Source organism: Sinocyclocheilus grahami, unplaced genomic scaffold, assembly GCF_001515645.1.
Source record: "Sinocyclocheilus grahami isolate Dianchi unplaced genomic scaffold, SAMN03320097.WGS_v1.1 scaffold225.1, whole genome shotgun sequence".
Lineage (NCBI taxonomy): Eukaryota > Metazoa > Chordata > Actinopteri > Cypriniformes > Cyprinidae > Sinocyclocheilus > Sinocyclocheilus grahami.
In genome coordinates, this window is record NW_015505404.1 from 851,946 (window position 1) to 879,501 (window position 27,556).

At 37.6% G+C, this 27,556-nt stretch overlaps 1 protein-coding gene across 1 annotated transcript in view; it reads right to left on the bottom strand.

The window, feature by feature from the left end:
• The window catches only part of hydin (HYDIN axonemal central pair apparatus protein), a 76,744-nt gene that overhangs the window by 8,339 nt on the left and 40,849 nt on the right, over positions 1 to 27,556 (bottom strand). Inside the window, 42 exon segments of the mRNA XM_016287873.1 lie at positions 329 to 434; positions 514 to 709; positions 795 to 946; positions 1,096 to 1,340; positions 1,897 to 2,101; positions 2,179 to 2,281; positions 2,516 to 2,751; positions 2,858 to 3,026; positions 3,157 to 3,256; positions 3,461 to 3,563; positions 3,732 to 3,930; positions 4,044 to 4,216; positions 4,664 to 4,823; positions 4,952 to 5,071; positions 5,159 to 5,341; positions 5,436 to 5,515; positions 5,642 to 5,839; positions 5,932 to 6,345; positions 6,623 to 6,776; positions 7,308 to 7,465; positions 7,580 to 7,699; positions 8,274 to 8,638; positions 8,725 to 8,887; positions 9,006 to 9,088; positions 9,239 to 9,368; positions 9,717 to 9,956; positions 10,674 to 10,823; positions 11,238 to 11,429; positions 11,878 to 11,999; positions 12,230 to 12,366; positions 12,441 to 12,574; positions 12,714 to 12,847; positions 14,697 to 14,871; positions 14,966 to 15,106; positions 15,204 to 15,413; positions 15,841 to 16,012; positions 17,060 to 17,182; positions 20,032 to 20,345; positions 20,577 to 20,720; positions 22,658 to 22,801; positions 23,911 to 24,166; positions 24,259 to 24,497. Coding sequence (XP_016143359.1) covers positions 329 to 434; positions 514 to 709; positions 795 to 946; positions 1,096 to 1,340; positions 1,897 to 2,101; positions 2,179 to 2,281; positions 2,516 to 2,751; positions 2,858 to 3,026; positions 3,157 to 3,256; positions 3,461 to 3,563; positions 3,732 to 3,930; positions 4,044 to 4,216; positions 4,664 to 4,823; positions 4,952 to 5,071; positions 5,159 to 5,341; positions 5,436 to 5,515; positions 5,642 to 5,839; positions 5,932 to 6,345; positions 6,623 to 6,776; positions 7,308 to 7,465; positions 7,580 to 7,699; positions 8,274 to 8,638; positions 8,725 to 8,887; positions 9,006 to 9,088; positions 9,239 to 9,368; positions 9,717 to 9,956; positions 10,674 to 10,823; positions 11,238 to 11,429; positions 11,878 to 11,999; positions 12,230 to 12,366; positions 12,441 to 12,574; positions 12,714 to 12,847; positions 14,697 to 14,871; positions 14,966 to 15,106; positions 15,204 to 15,413; positions 15,841 to 16,012; positions 17,060 to 17,182; positions 20,032 to 20,345; positions 20,577 to 20,720; positions 22,658 to 22,801; positions 23,911 to 24,166; positions 24,259 to 24,497 — 7,342 coding nt within the window.

A 27,556-nucleotide genomic window follows, 5' to 3' on the forward strand; every position in this document is an offset into this window, starting at 1 on the left:
TATTAAATTTTTAAATATTCATATAGTTTATTATACGACGCTCTAGAATATATGATTCTGATTGGTCAATAGCTGCATTCTTAGGTCAAACATGACCGCTTGACATCAAGATACTGATCATTGCATTTTGTGATAAAACCAGCTCTAATTGATCTATTTAACCTATAAACAATGACACCCAATCTAACAAAACAGAACAAGGTCCAAAACAATCTGCTGCTGTTTGTGTTATTGGTTTCATAGCTCATTTGAAAAGCAAATCATAACATAACAGCATTTTGCAGAAATGAATGTCTATGCAGACTCTTCATTTGTGTTTATGGCTTGCCTTCTCTGGGATTGCTTTCTATTTGTGAGGAGGCCAGTCTGCAAACAGTGCCAGGAGCAGCTTTTAGAGTGAAAACGTCCAGGTGACACTGTAGTACAATGCTAACCTACAAATACAAGGAAAGAATGGATTATTACAATAAAAATTAAAGTCAGAGAAATAGAAATTTAGCTGAAAACTCTTACTTGTGCAGGCACATTGCCATTGTTCTTGATCACTAATGGAAGAGTCTGCCTTCGTCCCACCAATAAGCGCTTAAACTGCAGCACTGGCTGACCTCGATTAGTCCTCTGAATAGGTCTCAGAACTGTGATGCAGGGCAAATTGCCTTCACCCATTAGATCAAACACCAGAGCTTTGGGTTTGGTGGCAGAAGCTTGACTGTGTTACAAAACAGAATTGGTAAAGCCTCAACAAACCATCAACAACCATCTAAACAGTTCAAACCTGTATTGAAAGCAGTTACCTTGCCGTCCCTTTCAGAAGTGCCTCAAACACTGCATGATATGTGTGCATAGTCAAAGGAGAAAAGGTGATGGTGGCATAAGCATGAGAGTGGCTGGGGATACACAACTTTGTAGGGGTCACCTCAAAAACATCTGCATTGTGCGTTGTCGTCTTAAATTACAAAAAAAAAAAAAAATGTTAACAGAAATGTTAAGCAAAGAGACAGTTAAGCAACAATTAAGTTACAATATTTCAAAACATTAAATTGCTATAACATTTGTACAAATTCAGCAGAATAACATCAATAATAGCAGAACCACTTCTCACAAACACACCTTGACTGTTTTGATCACCAGGCTGAGTTCACAGGACACTTTTCCTGGATTGGTCAGCCGGAACTGGGCTTTGGCTGACTGACCCACCAGTACATTGTTGAAGACAAACTTGTTCTCGTCCTGTACATAGATGCCCATACTGTCCCGGTATTGCTCACACTGTAGCATGCTACTGTTCTTACAGATACGGTGCTCCTCAAAGATAGACGCAATGTCTGTACTCGCTATTCCTGTAAACAATACAGTGATCAATTTTACACTATAATTCATACTAGTATAGTTAACTTTATTTTTAAGCAGCAAGTCATTCATTAAATATCATCAATATCATGAGCCCAGAGGCAGAGCTACACCATGGGGCCCACTGAGCCTAGAGGTGGAGCTGCACCAGAGGATCTACTGAGTCCTGAGGTGCACCCACACACCACAGGGCCCACTAAACCCAGAGGCATGCACTAAAAGTTGGATAATGGCAGGTTGAGTTCAATGTAATAAAAATAATGGATGGCTAATATAAAATAAAAAATATAAAAAGTTATTTTAGCATTTCAAGACCAGAATAAGAACCATTGACCACACAATGAGGATATATTGTATAAATTAAAGTTAAATAAGTCACATAAAATTGGTGCCTCTCTTCAATGAAGAGGACAATTTATGCCATTAGGCAGTTATCAAAATACTCAACTCTTATGAACCATCAAAAAAATGAACAAAAAAAATACATAATAAGAGAATGTACTTCACAGAACATTATATACTGTAGAATCATTCACAGTAACAAACCTGGCATACAAACTTCTGCTATTAGCTTGTATGGAATCCCATCAGGATTGTCAGAGGGGTCTCTGTCAGTGATGTCTATAGCTAGACATTCCTCCCAACTACCTACATGCTCTGCCTTGCAATCCACAGTAACCACTTGTTGGGCTCCAGGTACCAGAACCCCAAAGCACGGAGACAATGAAAAAATACCACATGTCAAATGTATCTGTAAAAAAAACATATCCAAATTTAGATTACTGTACACTCTATCAAGAACTGTAAATAAAGAAATACTTTTCCTACCTGTGTTGATATGCCAGTCTCATTCTGCACAGTGTGTCGTAATTCACTGGCACTGGGTGGTTTTGTAGTATAACTGTCTTTTGATGGCTTCTTACTTCCCAAGCTTAAAAAAAATATTTTATTTAATTTTATATATAGTAGTCAACATTTGAAGTGGATCAAAAAAGTTCATCAAGTTGTCCTAAGACAAGAATGCATTTTGGTTTTAGGTTTTAGGACAACTTTGATGAAAAGTTTTGATCCACTTCAAATGCTGACTATGTTTTTATAATTTTTTATAATTAATTAATTTATTTATTTTTTACATTATATAATTATATTTTTACAATATCCATACCCTCTCCTCTGTGCAGGAACTGGGGCGTTTTTACACATCCTAATGGTGAAACGCATCTCAAAGCTGCCTCTGTTCTCCACAGTGAGAGTCTGTTTCTTGCGAGAGCCATACACCAGTGGGCCAAAGTTGATATCATTAGAAGGATTGACACTGTATTTGGAGAAAAGTGCTTGGATGGACACTTTGATTGGTATAGTGTTAATGGTCTCGCCACCATCCAAACTGGGCTCAATAACCTGCGAAAATACAACACAACTCATTATTTTAGTCTCTGATGACAGCACAACTAAAATAAAAAATACTGTATGATAAAGAATCTATTAAGTGGTAAGATTAAAAGACCTGACAGCAAAGGATTGGGCTATCTCTGATGGACATCTCCTGGTTGTGGTGATAAATAATCTGGACAGTACTGGGCTTATTGTTGGGGCGTAATGAGCCTTTCTGAGGAGTGATGGAGAACACTGAGTTCAGATCTGGCATTCCTGGCTCTGTGGCCACTAGAGTAAACCTGTAAGTGAAAATTATTAACAAAAGGAGAGAGAAGAAATGTTAAAGACATCTTTGATGTTTTTCTTTTCATTAAAATAGAATATATCTATCTATGATATCTATCTATAAATATCTATATAGTAACTTACTTAAAGGCTATGTCATATTTGCCTTTGTTTTCCAGCTTAATAGACCGCTTGACCTCGTCTGATACTTTGATTGTTCCAAAGTCTACTGAACCATCAGAATCTACAGCAAACGCAAAAACAGCATCAAATGAATAAAGGGAATTTGTATTGGTCACTGTGTTACACAGAAGAAAGAAAGTCATGTAGGTTTAGAACAAAAAGACGGTGAGTAAATGATAACAGAATTGTAATTTTAGGGTTTTATTTTTAGCTGGAAAATGGTGTAATGGTGTGAAGAGCCAATGAGCTGTTTTCAGGTAAGTACCTTCTGGAATGGTTATGTCCACTGCAATATCATAGGCCTCTGCAATAATCTGAATGTTCTCTGAATGTTGAACGATGCCAAGAATGTTCTCCACATCTGACACCTGGTAAACATATATGTCTAATCAGACACATGCAGACAAACTAATGCATACCAGTACATGTACACGAATTATGATTACATTTACTCTTTATCTGCATTAAACACCTTCACATTTGTAAACACTGCTAATGATTCAATTACAAAATGTTTGTTTTTCATTCTGCAGTACCTCTAAACAAATGGCCCTCTTCAGTTTGACAGGGTTCTTGGCTATAAAATACATGTGCAGCCTGAAGTCAGAATGAGGCATTATGATGCCTTTGTTCTGAGACACGCTGAATTCATCCCCAAGAATCTCCAGGCCCCTCAGCCTCCAAGCAGCTGGCATAAGGGTGTTATTGCGCAGACATAAACTCTGGGTTTCTTTTCTGCAGACAAAATACGAAAAATTTATGAAAAGGATTTTTTCAACCATAATGCATCCGATTAATTATAACAACTAACAAAAAAATCGGTATTTGTTGAAGTGAATGTAGTAGACCTGTATGGTGGAGTTTTGTCAAACTGGAGTAGCTTGCGGTCCAGCTCCAGTTCAGGCCTGACTCCTATACAGGAGAGGCGGAAGACAACAGGCTCTGGGTTCCCCTTGATGCAGCACACCAAGCTGTCCTCTATATGTTTGGGGGTATTTGGGTATGCCCACACCATCAGTAGCTGCCAGGAGGATATCAAACATTAATGAAGAGGGAGTTTAAGTAAATGCCTTTTTTGGTGTTAAACTGAGTTTAATGAGACTGAGGCTGAAGATGGTACAAAAGTGGCTAAAAAAGAAAGGTTTCAATGTGTACAACTTCAAAACACAAGACAAAGAAGGAATATGTCCACACACACTGAAATTAAAGCTCCCAAAAAATTATTGCAACATTTCAACCAGTTGGTCTTCATAAGGCACATCATAGTTAACCACAAAGGTGGTTAACAAATTTAAGAAATGGCTAGTTAATATGTTTAGAGAAAATACAGCCAATATTCAGCCAAAAGTCAATATTTTTAACCACAAAATCTGATTCAAATCACATTTTAAAATTAGAAAAATGGCTTCCAGCTCAAACAATCCCAAAATTACATTCTGCAAAAAATAAGAAATATAAATTTGCATACTTTTCGCTCATTGGCTTCCAGTGCCATATTTGGAGGGTCAAGAAGGAAAGTGGTGGCCTTGGTGTCATGTTGAAAGCAAAAATTTATCTCTGCCTCCATTTTAGAAGTATTGTGAATTACAAACTTATCCATGTTCTCAGGATATTTTGCTTCTTTATACCTGGGTCAGGATAACATCATTAATATTACTAAAGAACAAATGTATTATAGAATAACTTTAATAGAAAAGTACTGTTAAGACACTCAGTAATGAAAAGAGCTCATTAAGCACAGAGAACAGGCCAGCACCTGTCCCTGGTCTTTCCACATAGCAGAGGTCCAAACTCATACAGGTCTGACTGGATAATGTAAGTCTTTTGAAGTCCACTCTCAGGCCGCAGACTCTTTTTGCAGTGTGCAAACACAATCCTATTATATAAACACACAGACACTATGTAGTACATGTCCAAGGACAATGATAACTGCTGTATATTTCTCTACTGAAATGTTACTCACTTGGGGTCTCTGCTTATAGTTGGGTAAGCACAAATTCCTCTACAGTATAGCTGATAACATCGCTTAGTACCCATCACCTCAAAGTTGAAAGTCTGATCAAAATTTCCAAGAACAGAAGAGTAAAACCTGATCCTTAGAGTGATGGCTCCATTTGATGGTACAATCCAGCGGAAACTAGTGAGTCTGTAAAAGAACAGCAGATTTCACGGTTTCAGTGAAATGGTTCTATTTATTTGTGATTGTACTTGAGGTTTATATGTGTGAGGGACCTCCTTACCCATGGTTGTATTCTGGGTTGGGTTCCTCAGAAGGTACACCCTGGCCAGGATTTGATGTGTTAGTAATCGTTATGCCCTCCTGCAGGAAGACAAGTAGACCGCTTTTTAATAAGTCTTTTTCCACATTTAAACTAAAGTTACATTCTGTATAAATCACTAAAAGTCCTTAGACATGTACAAGAGAATTTCTTTAAGGCTTTAGTACCTTAACGATTTCTGATCTCAGGTCTGCTTCTTTCTTCTCTGGCAGATCCTCACAAGACGTGGGCATCAAAAAAGTAAAACAGCTGTTGGAGAGCTGCGTGTTGGGAACTGATCTCATCTTAGGGTATGGGACTATGGAGAATATTATAGGTGGTGGGATGGGTGGACCTTTAGGTCCTAACCCTAACCCATCCAAAACCTGTGAGAAAAACATTTACTTGATATTCTATGGATACAAACTTTGCACAATGAAGAACTGTTCCAACATAAAGAGGAACTGAAGTACTATACCTCCTCATGGGAGGGTAGTTTCATGCTACTGATGATCTCGAATCCATCCAGTTGTTCCTTCTCTTTTATAGACAGCCAGATGTAGGGGATAGGCTGTGGAACCACTATCTTTTCCGAGCCCTCGGCACCATCAGTTGACACTTGGGTCTGACTGGGAGCTGGTGACTTCATATCTGCAGCCTCCACTTTTAGCTTTTCCTTCTCAGCTTTTTCCTTCTCTCGTTCCTTCTTGCTCTTCTTGGCAGAGGGAGGAGGACAGTTCGTTATGTCTACAGTCTCTTGGGCTTCGGAGGCCATGGGCTGCAATAAGAGAGTCTGTGTTCGGTCCCAGAACTGAAGAATGTGTTGGAGTTCTGGCTGACTCTGTTCGTACAGATGGAATCGGCCCAGTAGCTGTCTGTCACTCTCACTGGACTGTTAAAGAAGAACAACAAAATATAGTTTTCAAAATAGATTTCAAACATAACTGGACAATGCAAACCAGCCAGACAATCTCGTTTAAAGTAATTACAATTGGTGCTGGTTGTGGTACATAAATTATACACTTTACCTTAATTGGAAGTCAAATACTTCATGTAGTTCATGTAATCAAGTTACAAAATTTTAAATATGAAAATCTGAAACATCTTTAGGCTTCACAAGAATAGTCTTCTGATGGCAAGCATATTGCGAATTGCACACTCAAATCTACCATCTCTTGTTGTAGGTCCTCAGAAAGTGGCAGGGGGTCTTCATGTTTTGGTTTTGTATCCCAGTCCTCACTAGGTGTCATCTCCTCTTCTCTTAAATTCTCAAGCTCCTGTTGTCTTCTCTCTTCTTGTTCTTGGTCAAACTTGTCCTGTTCTCTAAAGTAATCCACAAATTAAATTTCACAAACTCATTCTTACCTACAGTTTTTTTTCTTTAAATAAAATTGAGTGTGAAGAACTTGTTGAACATTTTCTGTCATTACTAAAACCTATGAAAACCTGTATTCTCATTTAAATATAATTTACAGGATACACTGCAAGAAATATTTTTTAATTTAGTCTTATTTTGAAGATAAATAAAATAAAATAAGAAGCAAAAATATATATTAAGATATTAAGACTTGTTTTTAGAGAATACATCCTGAAATAAACATATTTGTCTTATCCTGTTGGTCAGTTACTTTTTCTTGTTTTAAGCATAGCCTAAATCTAACATAAATCTAAAATCTAAACTTAAACCTGAGATAAATGGTCTGAAAAACAGCCTGAATACCTTTTTTAAAAAATTGTCTCAAGTTAATGTATCTGGATGCACGTATCTTCTGGAATATAATATTATAATAAATAAATAATTTTTTCAGTGTTTCAAATATAAGAAGAATCTTGAATCAGAACAGTGTAGAGCACCTTAGCTTGAAGGCACTGTAGCTGTTAAACAAGTTGATAACATAAATATGGCGACGGTTGTCGAAGGCTTTCAGGATGATCTGGAGCGTTTTACTTGGTGAGTGGCAGTACAGTGTCTCCAATCCGTCAATCACAACACCACAGTGACAGTCGCTAAGCTATGGCATGGGGGCAAGCAGGACAAAATTACTATATGTCTGCAAATCCTGTGATTGACACAAATTATCAACCATATATCATATATGTATAGGGTATACAAAAAATGTACACACCTGCAGTCTCTCTGACAGGATCTCTACTAACACATCATCAGGCAGTAGGCAGCTAATCAGCCCCAGCTCTTCATTTTGACTGGCACTCACACTCAGACGCCTGTGTACCTGACCATCTGTCTGCAACACACACACACACACATTTTAAATATTTATTTATATCCATTCATACATGACACTTACAAACAAGACACAGTACAATACAGTACACATCCATATGTTACACCATATGTTTGGTTTTACTACAGTATCTTAATGTATTTACTATATTAATGTAGGGAAAACCTGACACTCACACATATACATTTTATTTCTTTCTCAATTAGCATTTTTGTATTCCAGTAAAAATGACTGTAATATAGTGTGTGTGTGTTTATGTATTGATGTATGTATGTATGTATATGTATGTACTGTATATATATATAGTGTGTGTGTGTGTGTGTGTGTGTGTTTATGTATTGATGCATGTATGTATATGTATGTTTATGTATGTATGTGTATGATCCTTTATAAATCATCAAAATGCTAATTTGGTGCTCAAGAAAAAAACTTATCAATGTTAAAACAGTTTTTGGAAACTGTGATTGATATACAACATGAACTAAATAACAAGAACAAGAACTAAATACTATTCAGTCAAAATGTTTTCTTCTGACATGTAAGTGACTAAGTGAAAAGAGATTTTGTGTGTTACCAGTGAAGCAGTGTGACCGGAGCTGTTATTCTTCTGTGAATGCCCTGTGATGTTTGTTTTATTTCGGGTTGAGGCAGATGACAGGGGGACTTTAGGATCACTGGTCAGGCTGCCTTCAGCTGTGTGTTTGGCAACTGCCTCAACACTAAGAACACCAGCACCCTGACCAACAGTGGCCATCATATCTGCTGCTGCCTCATCCACTTCCTTCTGAGCATGCACCACAGCAACCTTGGCACATTGTTCCCTTGCCCTCAGGGCTGCAGAGCTGTTCCCTGATGCCACAGCTTCCTGCACCACCTCATCTACACTGAGACACGCTGCCCCATAGTGCTTAGCCAGAGTAATTGCTGTCCTTGTTTTACCTGCACATATAGATGCTTACATTTGCATCAGAGCGAAATTTCCAGCAGGACAAATAGCATACATGGGTAAATCTATAAAATCTTACCTGACAGAGGGGCACCATGAACAACAATGGCAATGCCCCGGCGATTTAGGGCAGCCTTGCCTTCTGGTGAAAGATCAATGCCCATATGACGAGCAACAACTCTAGACACAGGGTCATATTCCAGATCCCCCACTGCAGTGCCAGCACTGATGTTGTCTTTAGCCTGGCCTGTGAGGAGAAGAAATATTTACTCTCTTTTATGTGTAATAATGTACTGAATTATAATTCCAATCTCATAAAGAATGCAAATGCATTTAAATTACTGTTGCCCTAGGCTGAACCATACCTTTACCACTGAGTGTTTCACCCTCAGATAGTGCAGCTGTCTCCCCCTTGTCTTCATCTTCAAGACCCTCCACGGAATCTTAAAAATAGGTTAGAACTATAAGATTCACTTAAAATTCTGCCAAAAGGCAAAACCTGTGATCATGTGCCAAGTCAGACGTGTTTTAGTCTTATAAACAATTCTGCATCGATCATAAATTAAAACCATCTCTGTTGTTGTATACGGTACCCTGCTTGGGTTCCTGCGAGCTCTGCTCTTTGTAGAAGTCCAACAGTTCTGGGGGCAGAGTCTCGCCAGGAGCACGGGGAGGTAGAAGTAACACATTTTGGGCATCGTATCCTTTTAACATTCGCAAGATCTGAGAAGCAGAACAAAAAGACACATTGGAAGAGGATGAATATACAATGCGACAGTGTCCAGCACTTACACTGAACCAAACACATATTTGAAGGTCATTGTTGAGAAATAAGATTCACTGGGAGAACTGAAAATATATACAGTACACAGTAATTGAGGCAAATGCTGAAGGTATAGCTCAGATAATTTGGTTTGAAATAATCTTGAGAAATGTTAGTTAATATTAGGAATTTTCATATTGACAGTATGTGATCTCATTACTATCTAAGAGAAAATAAAATAGATATTAAAGAAATCTTTAAAAAATCAAACAAAACAAGAAAAACTATTTTGAAACTATTAAGTTCACCTCTTCCTCTTCTAGGTACTGCTTGTCGAAGTCCAGAGAGTAAAACTCTATAGGGAAGGGGCAAGGGTTGCGGACAACCACCTCGGCCACCTTTCCTTCCCAGTAGGGCAGGATGGACCCAAAATCTTGTTCTAAGGAGGAAAACTCCAGCTGAGGCTCTTCTCCCTGACCTTGGGCCAGCAGCAGGATCTTCTGAGTGCTCTGAGCCACTGTTATCACTAGTCTCTGAATGTATGCCCTCTGAAGAACACATATCAGAAGGAAAACAACCAGGCCTTTGAATAAAGATACATAGCTGGCTGCAGATCGACTGCAGGCGAAACAATATAGAGGAATTATTTATAGCTCAATCATGTTACTCTGACTCCCAATAGAACTACACTGTCCGCATTCTACTTTGCGGAATCAAATTCAGAATGGTACTTGATTTGTGTAAGTATTTTATTTATAGAAAATATAAAGTGTATATAGATTTACTAAAATATAGCTAGATTTAATCTTGAACTTCGACATCAGAAAGTACTGTTTGCTATTTTAAAATATATGTAATATTGAACATTTGTTCTGTATGTTATTTATTCCTTGAGATGGCTAAGCTGTTTTTTTAGCAGTCATTCCTCCAGTCTTCAGTGTCTAATGATACTTCAGAAATCATTCTAATATGCTGATTTGGTGCTCAAGAAACATTTCTTATTATTATCAATATTAAAAACAGTTGTGCTGCTTAATATTTAGAGGAAATACTTTTTTCAGGATTATTTGATGAACAGAACATTTCAAAAGATCAACATTTATTTGAACATTATATATTTTGTAACATTATAAATGTCTTCACTAATTTTAATAAATTCTTGCTGAATAAAAGTATTAATTTCTTTGAAAAAAAAAGTTTTGATCTGTAATGTATATGTAAAACTAGTAATTGTGTAACCATAGCTAGTGTCTGTGTTTCTTTACCCCCTCTGCTGGGCTGAATTTGACCTGCACATTGGTTCTGTCACCAGGATAGAGTGTGCCATCTGAGGGCAATAACTCAAAGACAACTGGAGGAGGCCGCTGTTTCAGCTGAGCCTGTCTTCTGAGGTACAGTGGGATGTGCTTGTCAATCTAATCACACAGCCAAAGAGACAACATCTGGGATAAATTCCCATTCAATTCAATCACAACAAAACTAGATATTTATCAGAGGAAAACCCACAACAGGAGCGCTGAAGTAAACCTCATACCACAGTCTAATCTTTAAAAAAAACTGATTAGCAGCAACAAACACGCCACAAAGATGAATGAATCTCAACACTGTGACCAACACCCATTAATATCAAGCAGATATATATATAATTAATTACTAAACTAAATCAGCTTATTAATGATGGAAATGAGTCTCAAAGTCAACATGAAATCAAATTAACTCTTTACTTTCTTAATACATGATCCTAATCTTACAGCGAATTATTCATCAGTTATTCCAAAAACAAAAATGACTCTGGCTCTTTGTTTGTATGTTCTGTACAAGGCTTGTACCTTCTTTGGTCGTTCCTCCTGTCTGATGGTCCACTCACAGGGCACTGGCCCATCATTGTGCAGCTGGACTGTGATCACCTGACACAGGCCACACTGGATGGTGTCGAACTGCAGTGTGTCTGTTGACACTGTGAGAGATGGCATTGTGACCTCCGCGCATAAACGCACCTGTACTTGGGGCCCCTTAGTCACCTGTCAATCACACAGAAGTAAATGACTTAGCAACACATTAATAAATCAAGTAGCAATAAGCTATAATGTAGAGCACAAATAGCAGTGGGAGCCTTCCAGAAGATATATACTGTACAAACATTGCAAACTAGGTATTTTTAATTCTGTAATAATTAATTGACAAAATGCTGCAATTTTGAATTTTTCTGATTTAATACTTTTTTATTGCAAATTATATAATCAACATTATGAGTTGAATTTTAAGATGTCACAATTTTGCTTACATTTGTTAAAATACCTAGAAAATGTGCAGAATCTTATTAAGTACAAGTCTGTATGAGATTTGTGAATGTGTGAATGTTTATGATGATGGATGTTTGCAGTCTCAAAAGGCACAACAAGTCAATATTTCATCTTCATCCAGCATTTCTTTGCTTGTCTCAGATATTTAATGTCGTTTTCACCAAACCTGTATGGGCATAACTGCATCGATCTTTCCCAGATTGGCCCCACAGGCATCAAACTTCAACTCAAACGTCTCTGTCTCGCAGAAGGGCAAATTCTGCACCCTGTCCAATTCTGTACTAAACCCTGAGCAGAATAAAAATGAATATTAATGCAGTGAATAAAGCTACGCAGAATGAAATTTCAAATGATTCATTCTGGAATAACAACACTAAGAGAAGAAGCTCAATTTTACATCAAACCACAAGCGTCGTAAACAATCTAAAAACATCACAGAGATTGACACCGATTTAAACAAGATCTGTTGCTGAAATCGATGTTTTAAATCTACTGACCATTCTGTGGAAAGGACCAACCTGTGCCTGCCAGTGAGCTCCTGTCAGCTCTGAAAGATACAGCAACTGGACAAGTGTTGGTTATTTTGACAATGTGGGTCACGATGCTGCCATTGTTGACATAGCCAAAGTCCAGTGTGTACTCAGGCAAGCTTAACCTAAAGAGAAGGTCCATCAGACACATGCTTTGATTGCTTGTAAAAATGAGAGGTTTCTACATGAACGGACTTACTTGGACAGCTTCTTGAGCCAGTTGTTAGTGGACCCAGATCCTCTTTGATCTGCGTGTTGGTGTTGTTTCTGTACAGCCATGGCATTTTCCTTTACAAGGAGTCGTTCTAACTCCATCTGCAGCAGGGCATCATACTACGGCATACATATATATTATAGTACACAAAAATGTATATACAAAGCTGCAATAATGGCTATTCTAATTGGAGTTTGATGGATTACATCAAGCTAGGAAGAGGAAGACATAACATGCAATTATCACAGACAGACTCACAGTAGGAATGTAGTCTTCTTCAGGTGGCATCTCCTCCTTTACTGTGACCAGCCTGCTCAACACCCCCTCCCTTGAGTTTTCATTTTCCACCGAGTCTTTTGACTCCTTTAGCAAAGAACCATATATCTCCTCATCTAGCCAGGAAACAGAAACATTGCATAGCCTCTTCTGATAAGCCTTATTCAGAAATGATTTTGATTGAGATTTGAGTACAACAGTCATGTATTTTAGTTCAAATCATAATTTTCTATTCAATTTGAGTCTACTCACTGCTTGCGATTACTGATTCAACAATCTCTTTTTATAGGCCTTGTAGTCAAAGTATTGACCTTATAATGTAAAAATATCTCTTGAGCAACAAAGCCTGCAATTTCTTCACTCTTTACTACAAACTGCCTGTGTTAGTAAAGCAAAGAATCCAATCAATAGGTAATCAGAAAGCAACACAGAATTCCTCTCCTTAATAATAGTTGCACTATTTGCTCTATAACCACAAGACCTCAGTTCCCACTGAGAGCAAAACTGCTTGTTTCTGAGATAAACAGCACTCCTTCAGGCTGGCTGCAGATCAGAGAGTAAAATGGATTTGAACAGCTCTAGCGCAGAGTGTGAGCTAGTTCAAGGTCAAGACCATTACGTCTGTCTGCAATCTGGCACGGTGCAACTGTGTTTGATTAAAGGTTAGGTGAGCCAGGACGAAGGACTGGACTCCATTCAAGAGTATTTGATGAGAGTGAAAGTTGGATCATATTCAGGGATTTAAAACATCCTGTCTGAAATTTTCAATGTGTTCAACAATTTTGTGAAGAGCTGTTGGTCTCAGAATGGCTAATTCATTTATAAGGTTCGATTAATTAGATCATATGAAGATGTATTGTGTCTGACTTGGCCAATCACTTAATGGCTATACTTTTTTGTAAGTCTAAACTCTTACTTAAAATTCCTTTTTTTTAAAGTTATGTCTTTGGGGCTTTTATGGCTTTATTGTTGGTAGGACAGTGGAGATACGACAGGAAAGCATAGGGCAGAGAGAGGGGGAGCAGGATCGGCAAAGGACCACGAGTTGGGAATCGAACTCAGGTCGCCGGAGGCGCAGTTATGCTACATGTCGGTGTACTAACTACAAGGCTAATAGTGCCGGACCTTAAAATTCCTTTTGATCTTGAGAGTTGGGATCAACCAAGTGAAAATGACCAAAAAGCACAGCACAGAAATGAGGAGTCTTGAGACAGGCTCCGGTAAAAATAGATATCAGAATGTTTTAGAAATAGCCAAACAACTAAATGAAAGTTACTTTAAAAAAAATACATATTCATACATATTAATTTGCAACCGTAAATACATGCTTATGATGCTTGCCCCACCTATTTTCTTCTGATTGGTCCACTGCTGAAAATGGAAAATGATTAACTGTGCTGCATGTCAAAAGTTGAACTTATTAAAAACACATCTTAATACTTGATGCTCAGGTGCAAGACGCTAAAAAAAAGGCTGTGAGACAAGGTGCAAAGACGTCTGTCTAGCAAATTTTTACACCAAAAAATAATTAAAAAGCAGTGCAAGTGCAAACAAAAACACATTTTGTGTGAACATTCCCCAAGAGCACACCTGTCCTCAACAAGTCGTGCAATTTGAGGTATAAATAATGATTATCAAAAAGTTTAATTCGTGTTCAGATCTCTACATACACTACCAAAAGTTTGGAGTTGGTAAATTTGTTTCAGTAAGACAGTAATATTGTGAAATATTATTACTATTCAAAATAATAAATTACTATTTTCAATTTTAATATTTTTAAAATGTAATTTTTTCCCTGTGATGGCAAAACTAAAGTTTCAGCAGCCATTACTTCAGTCATCAGTGTCAAATGATACTTCAGAAATCATTCTAATATGCTGATTTGCTGCTCAATAATCACTTCTCGTTATTAAAACATGTTAAAATCAGTTGTGCTGGTTGTGAAAACTGTGGACAGAAACTTACTCAGGTCTCTAGGCAGGTCCAGACATAGTCGAGGGAAAATACCCTCTCCTCTTACAGTAATGTTCTCAGCCTCATAGAAGGCCACTTGCAACTGAAAGGTCTTGTGAAAGACTTCTGGGATCCCTGGGAGGTAATATACACTGAGCCTGATTTCTGCATACGGCTCTAGGTGACCCTTCAAAAGAAACAAAACCATGACACTTGATGCCACAACTTTGATACGCAATGGATGAAGTCATCAGTGTATTAAAACATGAAGAACATCTCACCTTGCTGGGGACGATGAGAGGCTGACCAGGCAAGGGTTGCTCTGCAAAAAGTCCTTGTTCTCCAGTTAGAGTAGAGAAATCAAAGCCAACTTTCCCTGTGTTTTTCAGAGTGATCTCTGCTTCCGCCACATGGTCAAACAACTGTAATTATAGGAAACAAAACAGAACGAAATTTTCCATTAATACACATCACTGCTGAAATGATCCTATTGCTATTATGGTGAAAGTGTGTAGTTACCTGTAAACCATAGTCAATGACGTTTGTGTCCAGCATATATGAAACAAAGGAAGCCTGACCCTTGAGTGTGATCTCATAGGTGGGCCCTCCTTCCACCTCACACAATGCCAACACCTGTGTGCTGATGTCAGCGTGGCCGAGAAACGAGAAGGTCACCAGCTTGGTGTCACCAGGCTGTAGTTCCCCATACAGTGATGAGATATCAAACACCTACGAAATAGATGAGTATAATCGTATTGCATGAAAAAGAGGCAATTCAAACTGTACAATACATCATATGGTTTCGAGAATATTGCTCCATGGGAAAGCTGAAAAATTCTGCCTCCTCAGGCATCATCTGGATGTAAGAAGGCAACAAGGCATATCTGAATCCATTCACTGTGCCACATCCTGTCTACTGAGTTACCTTCTTTTGACCAATTTCTCAAGGCAGCGTAGGTGTATCCTGTTATATCCCACTATATCCGGTGCATTTGATTTTGTTGTAGATCATTAAACTATTAAGCTGTCTCAGAAATCTGTCCTGAATAAGTTTTGGGAGATCCCTTTGTGCACAAACACTGCCTGCAAAGTCATGCCTAAGCGTTCAGAAACAGCCTATGTCAACATAAAGAGACAGACGCAAGGTTATACCAACCTCTTTCACACCCACACTCGGATGCCCATTGGCTGTGAGACTGATAGGTTTGCTTCCCAGCTCTGTGCTCAATGGCCTTTGTGTCGAGTAGTTCCTATTCTGCTCCTGTCCGTTGGAGCTTCCGTGATGCAATTCATCCTCTTCCAATTGAGGTATGATTATGTCAGCCTCCCTGCAAAAACATAAACAATGAAACATTATTAGGGGTTCCAGATCTCCATCTCTCTTACATCACGTTTTCGTTCCGCCTAAAGGGTCAGACGGAAACCAAATTGGGTCTGTCAAGACAGCCATTAATTACAGAAAGCATTGAATAATTGAATGGATGTAATTTATCAGAAGAAATGTTCATATGGGAAGTCTCAGGCTTTAAAGAAAGGGAAAAGAATATAATAAGAACCACACTCACTCAGAATAAGCTTTGATGGAATCAGTGTCATAATATTTCACTTTCGGCAAAAAAAAAAAGCAAATCAAATATCTTGTAAAAACTATTCAGACGGAAAGTTGTATTGAAGGTGGGCAGGTTGCAACAATGGACGTTATTATAAATGGAGTCAGCAGGGGGCAGTGTTAATCAAAAAATCTATCTTTCTTTTATTTTTTTCCTCCATAAGCCGGGAGGTGATTACTTAGTACAGATAATGAATAAGCTCCACAGGACCCCTGGAAATTGAAAACACCAGCCATATCTAGAAAATAATTGTATTCCTCTAAAATCCATCTGAAAATGTACGTTGGCTTTTGTGCTTGAATGCTGTTTGTTTTCATATGTGTGTGTGAACAAGTAGCTCCAACCAACATCTCTGAACCAGGCTGAGAGCACGGAACAAATGACAGTGTAGAGAGTGTTTTAGATGCTAGGGAAGTCTGGTGCAGGTGTTCTCAAAGTCTCTCAAGAGACATGTGCTGCCAGACACACTCGCTACACTCAACAAATGCACAGATAACGCCTCACATTTACTTGCCCTCCTCGATATGAGTGCATACGTGATGGGTGCTCGAGTACTCAAATGATTCTGTAGGAGGCTACGCTCCATACTCTCATTATCAACTTGGAGAACCAGTGAGGAGGTGAGGTAATACTCAAAGGTCTGCTAACATGATGAGATTCGGGTAAACATCCCACTTTATATGTATCCTCATCATTCCTGCTTATTATCAGAGAAGCTTCAGGGAGTTGTCAGCCTCTAGTCTCACACAGAAGCTGTTCTCAGACCTGTTTGTGTCGGTCTTGCCGTCAGCTTCTTTCTGCTCTAACAGCTCCCACTGCGCCTCCTCGCTCTCCTTTCTTTTCCCCCCAGCGTCTCCGTCAGTCCCTTGACTCGTCTCATCAAAAAACCTACCAGAAAAGAAGGAAAAAGTAATCAGTCTCATATCAGCCACAGACACCACAAAAAAAAACGGTCCATCAGCAAGAAATCCGCTATGTGTCGGGAGCCCAAATGGATCAACGAAGTGGTGCAATAATACCGGCTTCGCTCTTGGTTTTAATTACTGATAGGCTTTTAATTAGCAGGCTGGACAATGCATGCTGAAACCCTTGTGATATTGATAGGAAAGGTCATAGTCTTATTGGATCATGCAGGAGGTGGGAAGCGAATAACAGAAAGTGATTAATCTTCACTGGCCTGCACTGTAGCCCCACGGAGGCTTATCGATTAATCCGACGCAGGACATGGCAGCCACTAAACAACAATTTAAAACTATAAAAACTCAACCCAAAGTTATCGACAGCCGAGATTTAAAGTAAAGCTTTGTGCAAGCCATTTTTATTTTTTAAACAGGAAACCATAAGCATGTGTTTAAAGCTGAGAGGGTGTTGGATATATTTGCCTTTGAGACAAGAAAAAAAAAATGCACATGACTGCAATAATTAAATGGATTTAATTCAAACATCCTGTCAAATGTAACAAAAAATACAATGGGAGAAATTAAAACCACAAGATTTAAACAATTCACTAACAATGTCTTGACATTGTTTCCAATTGCATTATTTGATTATTTCAAATAATGCAATCAGAATCAGCAATGTCAAGGATTGTCCCGCTTAAACAGTGTGAGCTGAATCTGAACAGTGAATGAACACCAGTAAACTGAATTAATTCATTCTAACGCATCCTATATTTAAGATTAGTCAGATATTTCCACAACATGAACATAATACTACAACTGCATCTGTACAAAATTATGTAAATACACAAGTGAAACTGAATGAAATTGAGTGAAATTGATCTACTATTTGCTAGTCGTTTTGGCGAGTTGGTGGATCATTTTTTATGAATTTTCACGAGTTCGCCTGCCCCTCCAGTCCTGATCATTAATGGTAAACAAACTTGGCTTGCTGTCCTTAATGGAGGCTCGAACCCCCCCATTGTGGTACAATCTAGAGGGAGAAAAACAAATAAAGGAGGAGATGGGGAGGTGGAGGGCTGCCAGAAAAATTTACGCTGAAACAGAGCAATGAGAGCTGCTTACATAGGCTCGTAATGATGATTGACAGGACTGAATGATTAGGCTACTTCCGAACCTATGTTTGGAACTTCATTTCGTGAAGACATTTAGGTTTAGGGGTGGACCTTCATAATAACAAGGAACTTTTCTAAAAGTCATACATTATCATATGAATTATACAAATTCATATGAAATCATCACCTGGTCAAATACGTTTTCTTATGACACTGGATTGGCTTGTCAGAATTTTTTTTGCCTCATTTTGAATATACTATTTGCAAAAACGCACTAAAAAGCAAAAACATGTTTGTGTTAAATGTTGATACTTGCTTAAATTATTATTATAATAATGTTTGAATAATTGGTTTCATTTTGCACTTAAAATAAAATGTTATTTTCACTGATTAAAATTAGATGCCATTTTAGAGTAAAAAAAAACTAAAATGATTTAATATGACATGAAATATGAACTAATCTTCATAAAAATAAATATGATTATATAAATGCAGTAAAAATATTTATTAAATTAGTTAATTTTATTACTTGATATTTAATTATTTACATTTTAATATAAAGTGAACACTGGTTGTAATCTAAACACTTACTCGGTTTCTATAATTGCTCCACTACATGGCACTGAATGCTCTATTTGAGAACACTAGATCAAATGTTTGACTGTTATTGTAAGGTGCTGCATTTGAACACCGCCATTTTAGAGTAAAAAAAAACTAAAATTATTTAATATGACATGAAATATGAACTAATCTTCATAAAAATAAATATGATTATATAAATGCAGTAAAAATATTTATTAAATTAGTTACAATTTTATTACTTGATATTTAATTATTTACATTTTAATATAAAGTGAACACTGGTTGTAATCTAAACACTTACTCGGTTTCTATAATTGCTCCACTACATGGCACTGAATGCTCTATTTGAGAACACTAGATCAAATGTTTGACTGTTATTGTAAGGTGCTGCATTTGAACACCACAGAGACTGTAAATGCTGATGATCCATTATTCAATCACATGCTTCTCCACTACTCACTTCCATCAGCAAAGTGTGAGCTGTTATACATCATCACTCGTTTATTCAGTTATAGTAAGTTACTGCATTTCCTCACAGGGCTTGGAAGGCTTGACTGGACATCTGTCCGTATTTAACAGCTGAGTGCTGAATTAAAGCATTGATTACTTAATCTTTTGGGGCTTTTTTGAGTCGTTTAATTCCCCCCAATTTGTTTATTTATTTTTTGTTGTTGTTGTTTTTCAACAGAAAATCAATACTCCTTGAACATTTCTCTCAAGAAGTCACTTATGCAGCTTTTGAATTGCTAAATATCAGCGTTAAGTCCATACGCTCTGTCCCCTTTCCTGCGACAGGCTATATTCAAAATGCACTGGCTTGGAATTAAAGCACAGCACAGCCAAGTTTACTCTGCAGAGAGGTGTCCCTGTGCTTCTAACCAATTTAATTTATGCTTAAAGGACTACAAACTAGCTCACTTTGCATTCAGACAAAATTTTGAAAAATGTCCCAGTGATTTTATGTCCATACAATGAAAGTCACTGGGGTCTGATTGTATGGACAAAATATTCTTCAAAATATCTTATTTTGTGTTCCTCAGAAGAAAATAAATCAGGAAGGTGTGTACATTGTGACATATTTTCAATTTTGGGTGAACTATACCTTTAGGGTTTATATTAGAATTTGAACTTCAAATCCTACCCTATATGGCAATGCTGTCGATCTACAAGGAAGGCCCATCGGTAGGAAATAGAGAGTGGGCTGCAGTTGGTCATGGTGAGCTTGCGGCGGGATTTTGTGTTGTTGAGAATGCAGCCAAAGTCCAATGTGGTGCTTGAGAACACAAGATTAGGGAAGTGGACCTCACCCCTCAGCAGTACCCTGTCCTGCTGAGGGTGGCTGTGGTAGCAGAACTCCAGCACATCCTCAACCATACGGGTGACACGGTCCTGTCGATACATGGGGTTGAAACGCACCCATAGCTCTTTTTGAGCTCTGACAGCCAGCACCAGACTCTAGAAAAAAGACCAAAAATTCAAATGTTCAGGTCAAGGTAATGGAAAGCATTGAAATCTTACCTGCCCACTTGCATGCAAAGATGTGCAACAATAGGATCAAATAAAAATATTTATTTATATAAGATTATTTATTTAGCTTTTTGCTTTTTGGAAGAAAAAATTAATGGACCCCATTAATTACACTGCCATTACTGGTATATAAACAGCAACTAAACTCCACCTGTTTACCTTTGAGGTTGTATACAGTTCATCCCCGTCATAATCACACAATCCAAAAGGCTCACGCAGGGTCAGTTCCATGGAGAGGTTTAAGGAGGACAAGCTCTTCAGTACCAGCCTCTGATACAATGGAAGCAGAGACACATCTGGAGCCTGTGAGTTAGACAAATATATTGGAAAAACAACATATAAAGCAAAACCAATAAAACACAATATACTACGGGATTAGTGTGTGTGTGTATGTACACATTTACTGTGACCCTACTAAGTACTGTATAATCATAGGGACTGAAAATGTGTCTCAGTTCAAGACTGAGAATTTCTGAAACTACAGTAGTAGGTGTAGAGGAAGTAATATTGAGAGCAGCTATTATTAATGCTATTAGACACAATATCATTTTCAAGCACAACTACCAGTTATTTGTGCAATTTTACTGTTGATACTTAAAAGGCAAATTTCACTCTCCCCTACTCTCTTGGTTTCCCTCTTCCTCCACTTTCCTCTCATCTCTCTCTCTCCATTCCCTACTCGCTCTCTTTAATTGCTTTATTCCTCCAAGCTCTACTAAGGGAGCATTCAGTAAATCTAGCAGCACGGGCTGTCAAAACATGGACGAACGGGACAGAATCAGATAAAAAGAATGCCACTGAAATAAATTTGCATTTTTAGTTCTAAGATGCAGACTTGCAAGGCGCCTGAAAGCAGCTGTCAGAAGATATAAGAAGTGTATGAAAATATGTATGGCTGCAGCAAAAAAAACCGGAGAGAACAGGAATCTGACAAGGGGGATGTTGTTGTGTGTGAAAATGTGTGTGTGTGTGTGTTGAAAGAGAGATAATAAAAGTGAAATTATGCAGACAGAAAATCATTTTCATTATAATGATGGTTCCCCCTGAGCTCACTGTGCTTATTCTACAGCTTTTTTTAAAAACAGAAGAGGACCTGAGATGCCAATGCTGAGCTGTGGGCTGGGGTTAAAATGAATTTGCCACCTCAGCTCACTTACAATCATTTTGCCAATGAGAAGTCCATTTGGACGGCTCATTTGAATGAGTCCACATAACAACTGCATGGTCTTTACTGTCAATATTAGGGGCAGACATCTATTTTCAATTCCAATAGACCATGACATTAGCCTATGCCTCAATCTTGTCTTTATGCAGTCAAGTGACTTACAAATTAATCGAAATTGGCTGACTGGATGAACAGACGATAGATATCTCTTCTATACCATTCATAAATTAGGCTTAATTCCTGTACAAGGGAGCAGTTAATTGCCTCTATCTAACCACACAATGCAAACTATCTTTCCAGCAGTAAGGAAAGCATATCGTACTTCTTAAAAAGTGAAAGGACATGTGATAAAGGGTACATGTACAGCCACTGTGCTGCGGCACAGATAATGGACCTGACATTTAACATACACAAGCAATACAATATTGATAAAATGAGTAATTAAAGGGACACTTCACCCAAAACTGAAAAATCTGTCATCATTTATTAACTCTCATGTCATTCCAAACGTGTATGACTTTCTTTCTTCTGCTGAAAACAAAAGATGATATTTTGAAGAATGTTTGAAATGGTTTTGGTGACCACTGACTTCCATTGTATGGGAAAAAAACACATTTCTCAGAATATCTTCTTTCCACAGAAGAAAGAAAGTCATACAGGTTTGGAAAGACAAGAGGGTGAAAACATTTTGGGGTGAACTATCTCTTTAATATATAAAATTATTAAAATAATATAGAAAATGAAATAAAAATAGACAAATTAATTTAATACAAAAGTTAAAAGTAAAACCTTTACAACTCATCTGCATTAAACATGAAAATGCAACTAACACCAGACTGCTGAGAAATTTCAGAGCATTAAGCATTTATGACACCAGTTAGCAGATTAACCTTGGCACCCCTGAAAAACTGAATAAACTAGAAAATAAACTAGAAACTAGAAAAAAATAATAATAATAATAATAATATGAAATAATTGAAAAACAACAAAAAATATCTACAGTTAAAACATAAATAAATGCATTTAAGTTGTAAACTATAATAACACAAAATGGTAGAGAGAGCTTTTTGCAAACCTTTTCCACATAGAAATTGATTTGTTGTGAGGAGATGTCTACTGCTGGGGAGACAAATTGGCATGTGACGTCTGCAGACATGATGCACTCTCTCACATACTGACGCCCGACAACAGCATAGCATACCAGTTTCTCTGTAACCACCTGCAATTCATAAACACACACATTTAAAAACACATCATATGTATACACAAAAGAGATCCTTTTCATATTCTCAATTTATGAATGGATGTGAATCAACTTTGAAAGTATCATTTTTAAAGTGCCCCTATTATGGGTAATGAAAGGTTCATATTTTGGTTTTGGGAGTCCCCAACAACAGGTTGACATGCATGCAAGGTCAAAAAACACTTTCATTGTTACTTGCTCAATGACTCCCAAACGATTCATTGAATGATTAATTTTTCCAAACCCCTCCTTTTTGTGACGCTAATCTGCGGTGATTGATCCGATTGGTCGATTTCTTTTCATCACGCCTGTAACGCCTGATAAAGCAGCGTTTGTGAGCGCAGTGCTGCTTTGTGTACAGCGAAAAGCTGTGTACAGGGAAACAGCTTTTTTTTAAGCAGCACCTAGTGGCACAGAATGACTTTGCATTTTCATTCAGACCAATGCGAAAAGACCAACAAGTGGGCGGGCAATATGCTAATGTTTCATGTTGACGTCAACATGATATGGCTTGGGATTCGTTTTAAAAATGTCTCGTTTCAATGATTTAGAGTCGACTCTTTCTTTTGAGAGACAATAACTTTATACACGGTGCACTTTCAGATTTAAATCTTTGCAGGATGTTTTCATTCACTTAGAGCTGAGTTACGCACTGCATGAAAGGTAATTCTCAAACATCCATAATAGGGGCACCTTAAAAAGCCTGCTCGGCCTTGTCAGAAATGCACTAAAACAGAACCTTTCTCTATGATGCCTGAGTGCTGGCACACTGACAGCTGACCGACTGATGGCTATGCAAAGCAGCATCCTGGCGTGGGATGCAGCAGGGCAGGCCTATATTCACTTCTCACCTTCTCTCATCTCTAATTTACCATTAAATCAATAAGGACTCAAGGAGGCATGCATCTCTGTAATACTCTAGAGAGGAAGTCAATACACAGCTCTGTGCATCTTGACTAAAAGAGGATTAAGTGTGGCTTTCAGGACCTTCATCACTGTAGTATTCAAACTTCAGCCGATTGTGAACTACTTTTGGCGAATATATTTAAAATTGTTGCGAAGAATGTAGTCCTAGATATAGATACCTTGGGAACATCAGAGGAGCCCTCAAGCAGCATATCAGCTGAATGGCCAGGAGCAAGTGATAAACGTGCAGGAGATAAGCGTAAAAGTGGGCCTTCTTGAACTGAAGTTAGACTCTTGCTTTTCTTGTTCATAGACTTGTTAGGTGACAGAAGTTCTCTATTAGGAAGCTGTGGAAACCCCTCTGTGGTCCATAATATTTGGTGAGTGCGACGTCCTCGATTGGTGATTCTGAAGGCGTACTGACAAGGGACGGAACTGGAAGATCAGAACAACTATGAAGTTTTGTGAATAGCGGACACATGTTATTGTTAAACTCAAGGACATCTGCATGTGATTGGTTGTTTTACCTGAAGTGAGTTCCCAAATCCAGGTTAGGAGCAAATGGCCGGTCAGTGACTATGGTGGTGCCCTTTCCTTTGGCCCACACAGGAATGTTAAAGGTCGGTCCATCCTGGATTTCTAGTAAAAGCTCATCCTGGAAGGGCAAGGTGTCATTCAGGTGGGCTTTCAACATCAATTCCAAACTCTGCTCTGGAAGAATTTCCCCTTCAGGGGGATCCACACACCAGTGAGACCTGTTCTTCACCTATCAACATACATATACATGGTATAGCACAAAATCACTAATTCCATAGTGAAGTTTTGAACATATGACAATAAAAAAGGATAATAAACATTTAAACATTCTAATAATTCTTTACATAAAATGTTTTAAAAACCTATTAATAGCATTACTCTTGCTAATTTAAATCTGTAAACTACAGTATACATATAAGTGGTTACAATTAGGACTAGTGAAAAAACATATCGCCCCACTTTTTAATGCCTATCAAGGCTGCATTTACTTGATCAAAAAATACAGTGAAAACAGTAATCTATTATTTTAAAATAGAATTTATTAATGTGATGGCAAAGTTGAATTTTCAGTAGCCATAACTCCAGTCTTCAGTGTCACATGATCCTTTAGAAATCATTAGAATATGCTGATATTCATATATCTTATCTTAGATATCTTATATGTAGATTTTTTTTAACAATGTGAAAGTATTTACTGTCACTTTTGATCAATGTGTCCATGCTGAATGAAAGTATTACTAAAAAAAAAAACTTACTGACCACAAACCATTGAATGGTAGTATATTGTTCATTTATTCTTACTGAGGAACTAAGCAAATTAAAATTTGTACTTTCCCATTTATTACAATTGTGACCAGGAATAACCAGCTATATTAAAAAAAATAAATACATTAAAAAAAAACTAGAAAACAGCAAAAATGAAAAGTAAAAAGTTTAACTGTCCAATCTTACTATTAAAATAAAAAACACCTAGCTAGGAATAATTTGAATTAATAAACAGCAATGAGACACTAAAGCATCAATTACTTCATACAATATATAGTCCAACACAGGGCACAAGAACAAAAAAATCACATGCACAAAACAATGGTAAACTCCCTTATGTGTGTGGACTGATTCTTCTGTGTCTTATGTAATGTTCAGGGGAAATTATCCCACAGTGGATGAGTTTTCTAGTGGGGAATGAGAAATATTAATGATCATTCCCTCCCGGTTGGCTCAAACACAAGTAAATGCCAGTCAAATGCAAACCGCTCAGCAAAATCTTATCTCAGTCTTGTAATTGAACAGAGATTTAAATGAGCATCCATGTAGCGATAACGTGCACATATGTGCGTCTATATGTCCTGCCAGCAGGATTCTTTTTATCTGAAGGGAATAGGAAATACTGGCAATAGTATAAAGGAATTGTGATTATGTATCAGTTTTATAATAAGTACTGAATGGCTAATGAATGGACACTGTTTATGCTTCAACTCACCCAAGTGTCTGACATCTGCTCTGTACTGGGGTATTGACATGGAGGATATGCATATAAGTAGTTTTTTTCCTTATTCAAACCCCAGATGTGAAGCGCCTCCTCTCTGGCCTACTTTTTCTCCCTACTTTCATTATTTCCTTTCATTTTCTCATAACAAGAAATACACCAATGAGAAAAAGTGCAAGCTCGTCTTTGCATGCAAAAGTGCACCTCACCAGCTGCTTAATTTGTACCACTACTTTTCATAACTGTTGGCGGAGGATTCAAATCAATTTTCATAATGCGGCCAAATGATTGATGTCCTGCGCATTAACTTTTAATTGGGATTTTCTGACTGAGCAAAGAGAACCTGGGAGTTGGTGTGTTAAGGGATTCTGATTAATAGCGTTTTATTTATCTTAAGAGTGTGGCTCATCCTGATGGCTGAGTATAGCTTTTGGCACATTTATCATCATTCCCATTACTCTCTCCTTTTATAGTCCTCATAGGAAAAAACTAAGTGAGCAGACTGTAGAGAGGAAATTGAAGGTAGAGTACAGTATTTCCTGTTTCAGTGTGCACAATCTAATACATTAATACATATCTGAATGTACATTATCCCACTTTTTACATAAATAATAAAAAGGCAAGGAATATTGAGTTGAAATGACAATAGTCAATTTAGCAGAAAATAACATTTTGACCACAGAATGTAACTGTTCAGAATCCAATCAGAATCAAGTGTTCCAGAAAACTGTGTAAACATCTCACGCACTGTAGATGAATTGGCAGCTAACTTTTTTTATAACCAACTCCTCAAACTGATATGGATTCTGAGGCATGCAGGACCTATATATTTGTGTGTGGCAAAGTGTGTTTGTGAGGCAGACAGTGTGTTAGAGACTGATCAGGAGGAGCCCTACTCATATCTCACATTCACTCAACTGTGCAGAGCCCCATGAATAATTCTGGAGAAATATACTGACCATCAGAGATTTTGGCAGCACTTTATATGAGAAGCCCTTTGAAATATATTTAATGTATCAACCTTTTTTAACGTAAGAGCAGGCACAGCCATTTGTAACTTGACTGTGCAAGGCTACTAGTGTCATCTGCGTCCAGATATTTTAGCTATACAAAAACAGCCCGTTATGCTGCTTGATACTGCAAACAGGTATTTGTTTACATATTATTTCCATTTATTATAATAAAAAACACATTAACTACTTGTTTGTAGTGCAGTTTTACAGTTTACTACATTTTGTTATTATTCTAGTTATTTACATATAACAGCTAATGAATCAGAAGCCTCAGTTATTCATAGAAATAGCTTACTTCCATGTAGCAAAATAAGGTGGATATACAGTGGGTACGGAAAGTATTCAGACCCCCTTAAATTTTTCACTCTTTGTTATATTGCAGCCATTTGCTAAAATCATTTAAGTTAAAATTTTTTCCTCATTAATGTACACACAGCACCCCATATTGACAGAAAAACACAGAATTGTTGACATTGCTGTGACACTCATATATTTAACTCAGGTGCTGTCCATTTCTTCTGATCATCCTTGAGATGGTTCTACACCTTCATTTGAGTCCAGCTGTGTTTGATTATACTGATTGGACTTGATTAGGAAAGCCACACACCTGTCTATATAAGACCTTACAGCTCACAGTGCATGTCAGAGCAAATGAGAATCATGAGGTCAAAGGAACTGCCAGAAGAGCTCAGAGACAGAATTGTGGCAAGGCACAGATCTGGCCAAGGTTACAAAAAAATTTCTGCTGCACTTAAGATTCCTAAGAGCACAGTGGCCTCCATAATCCTT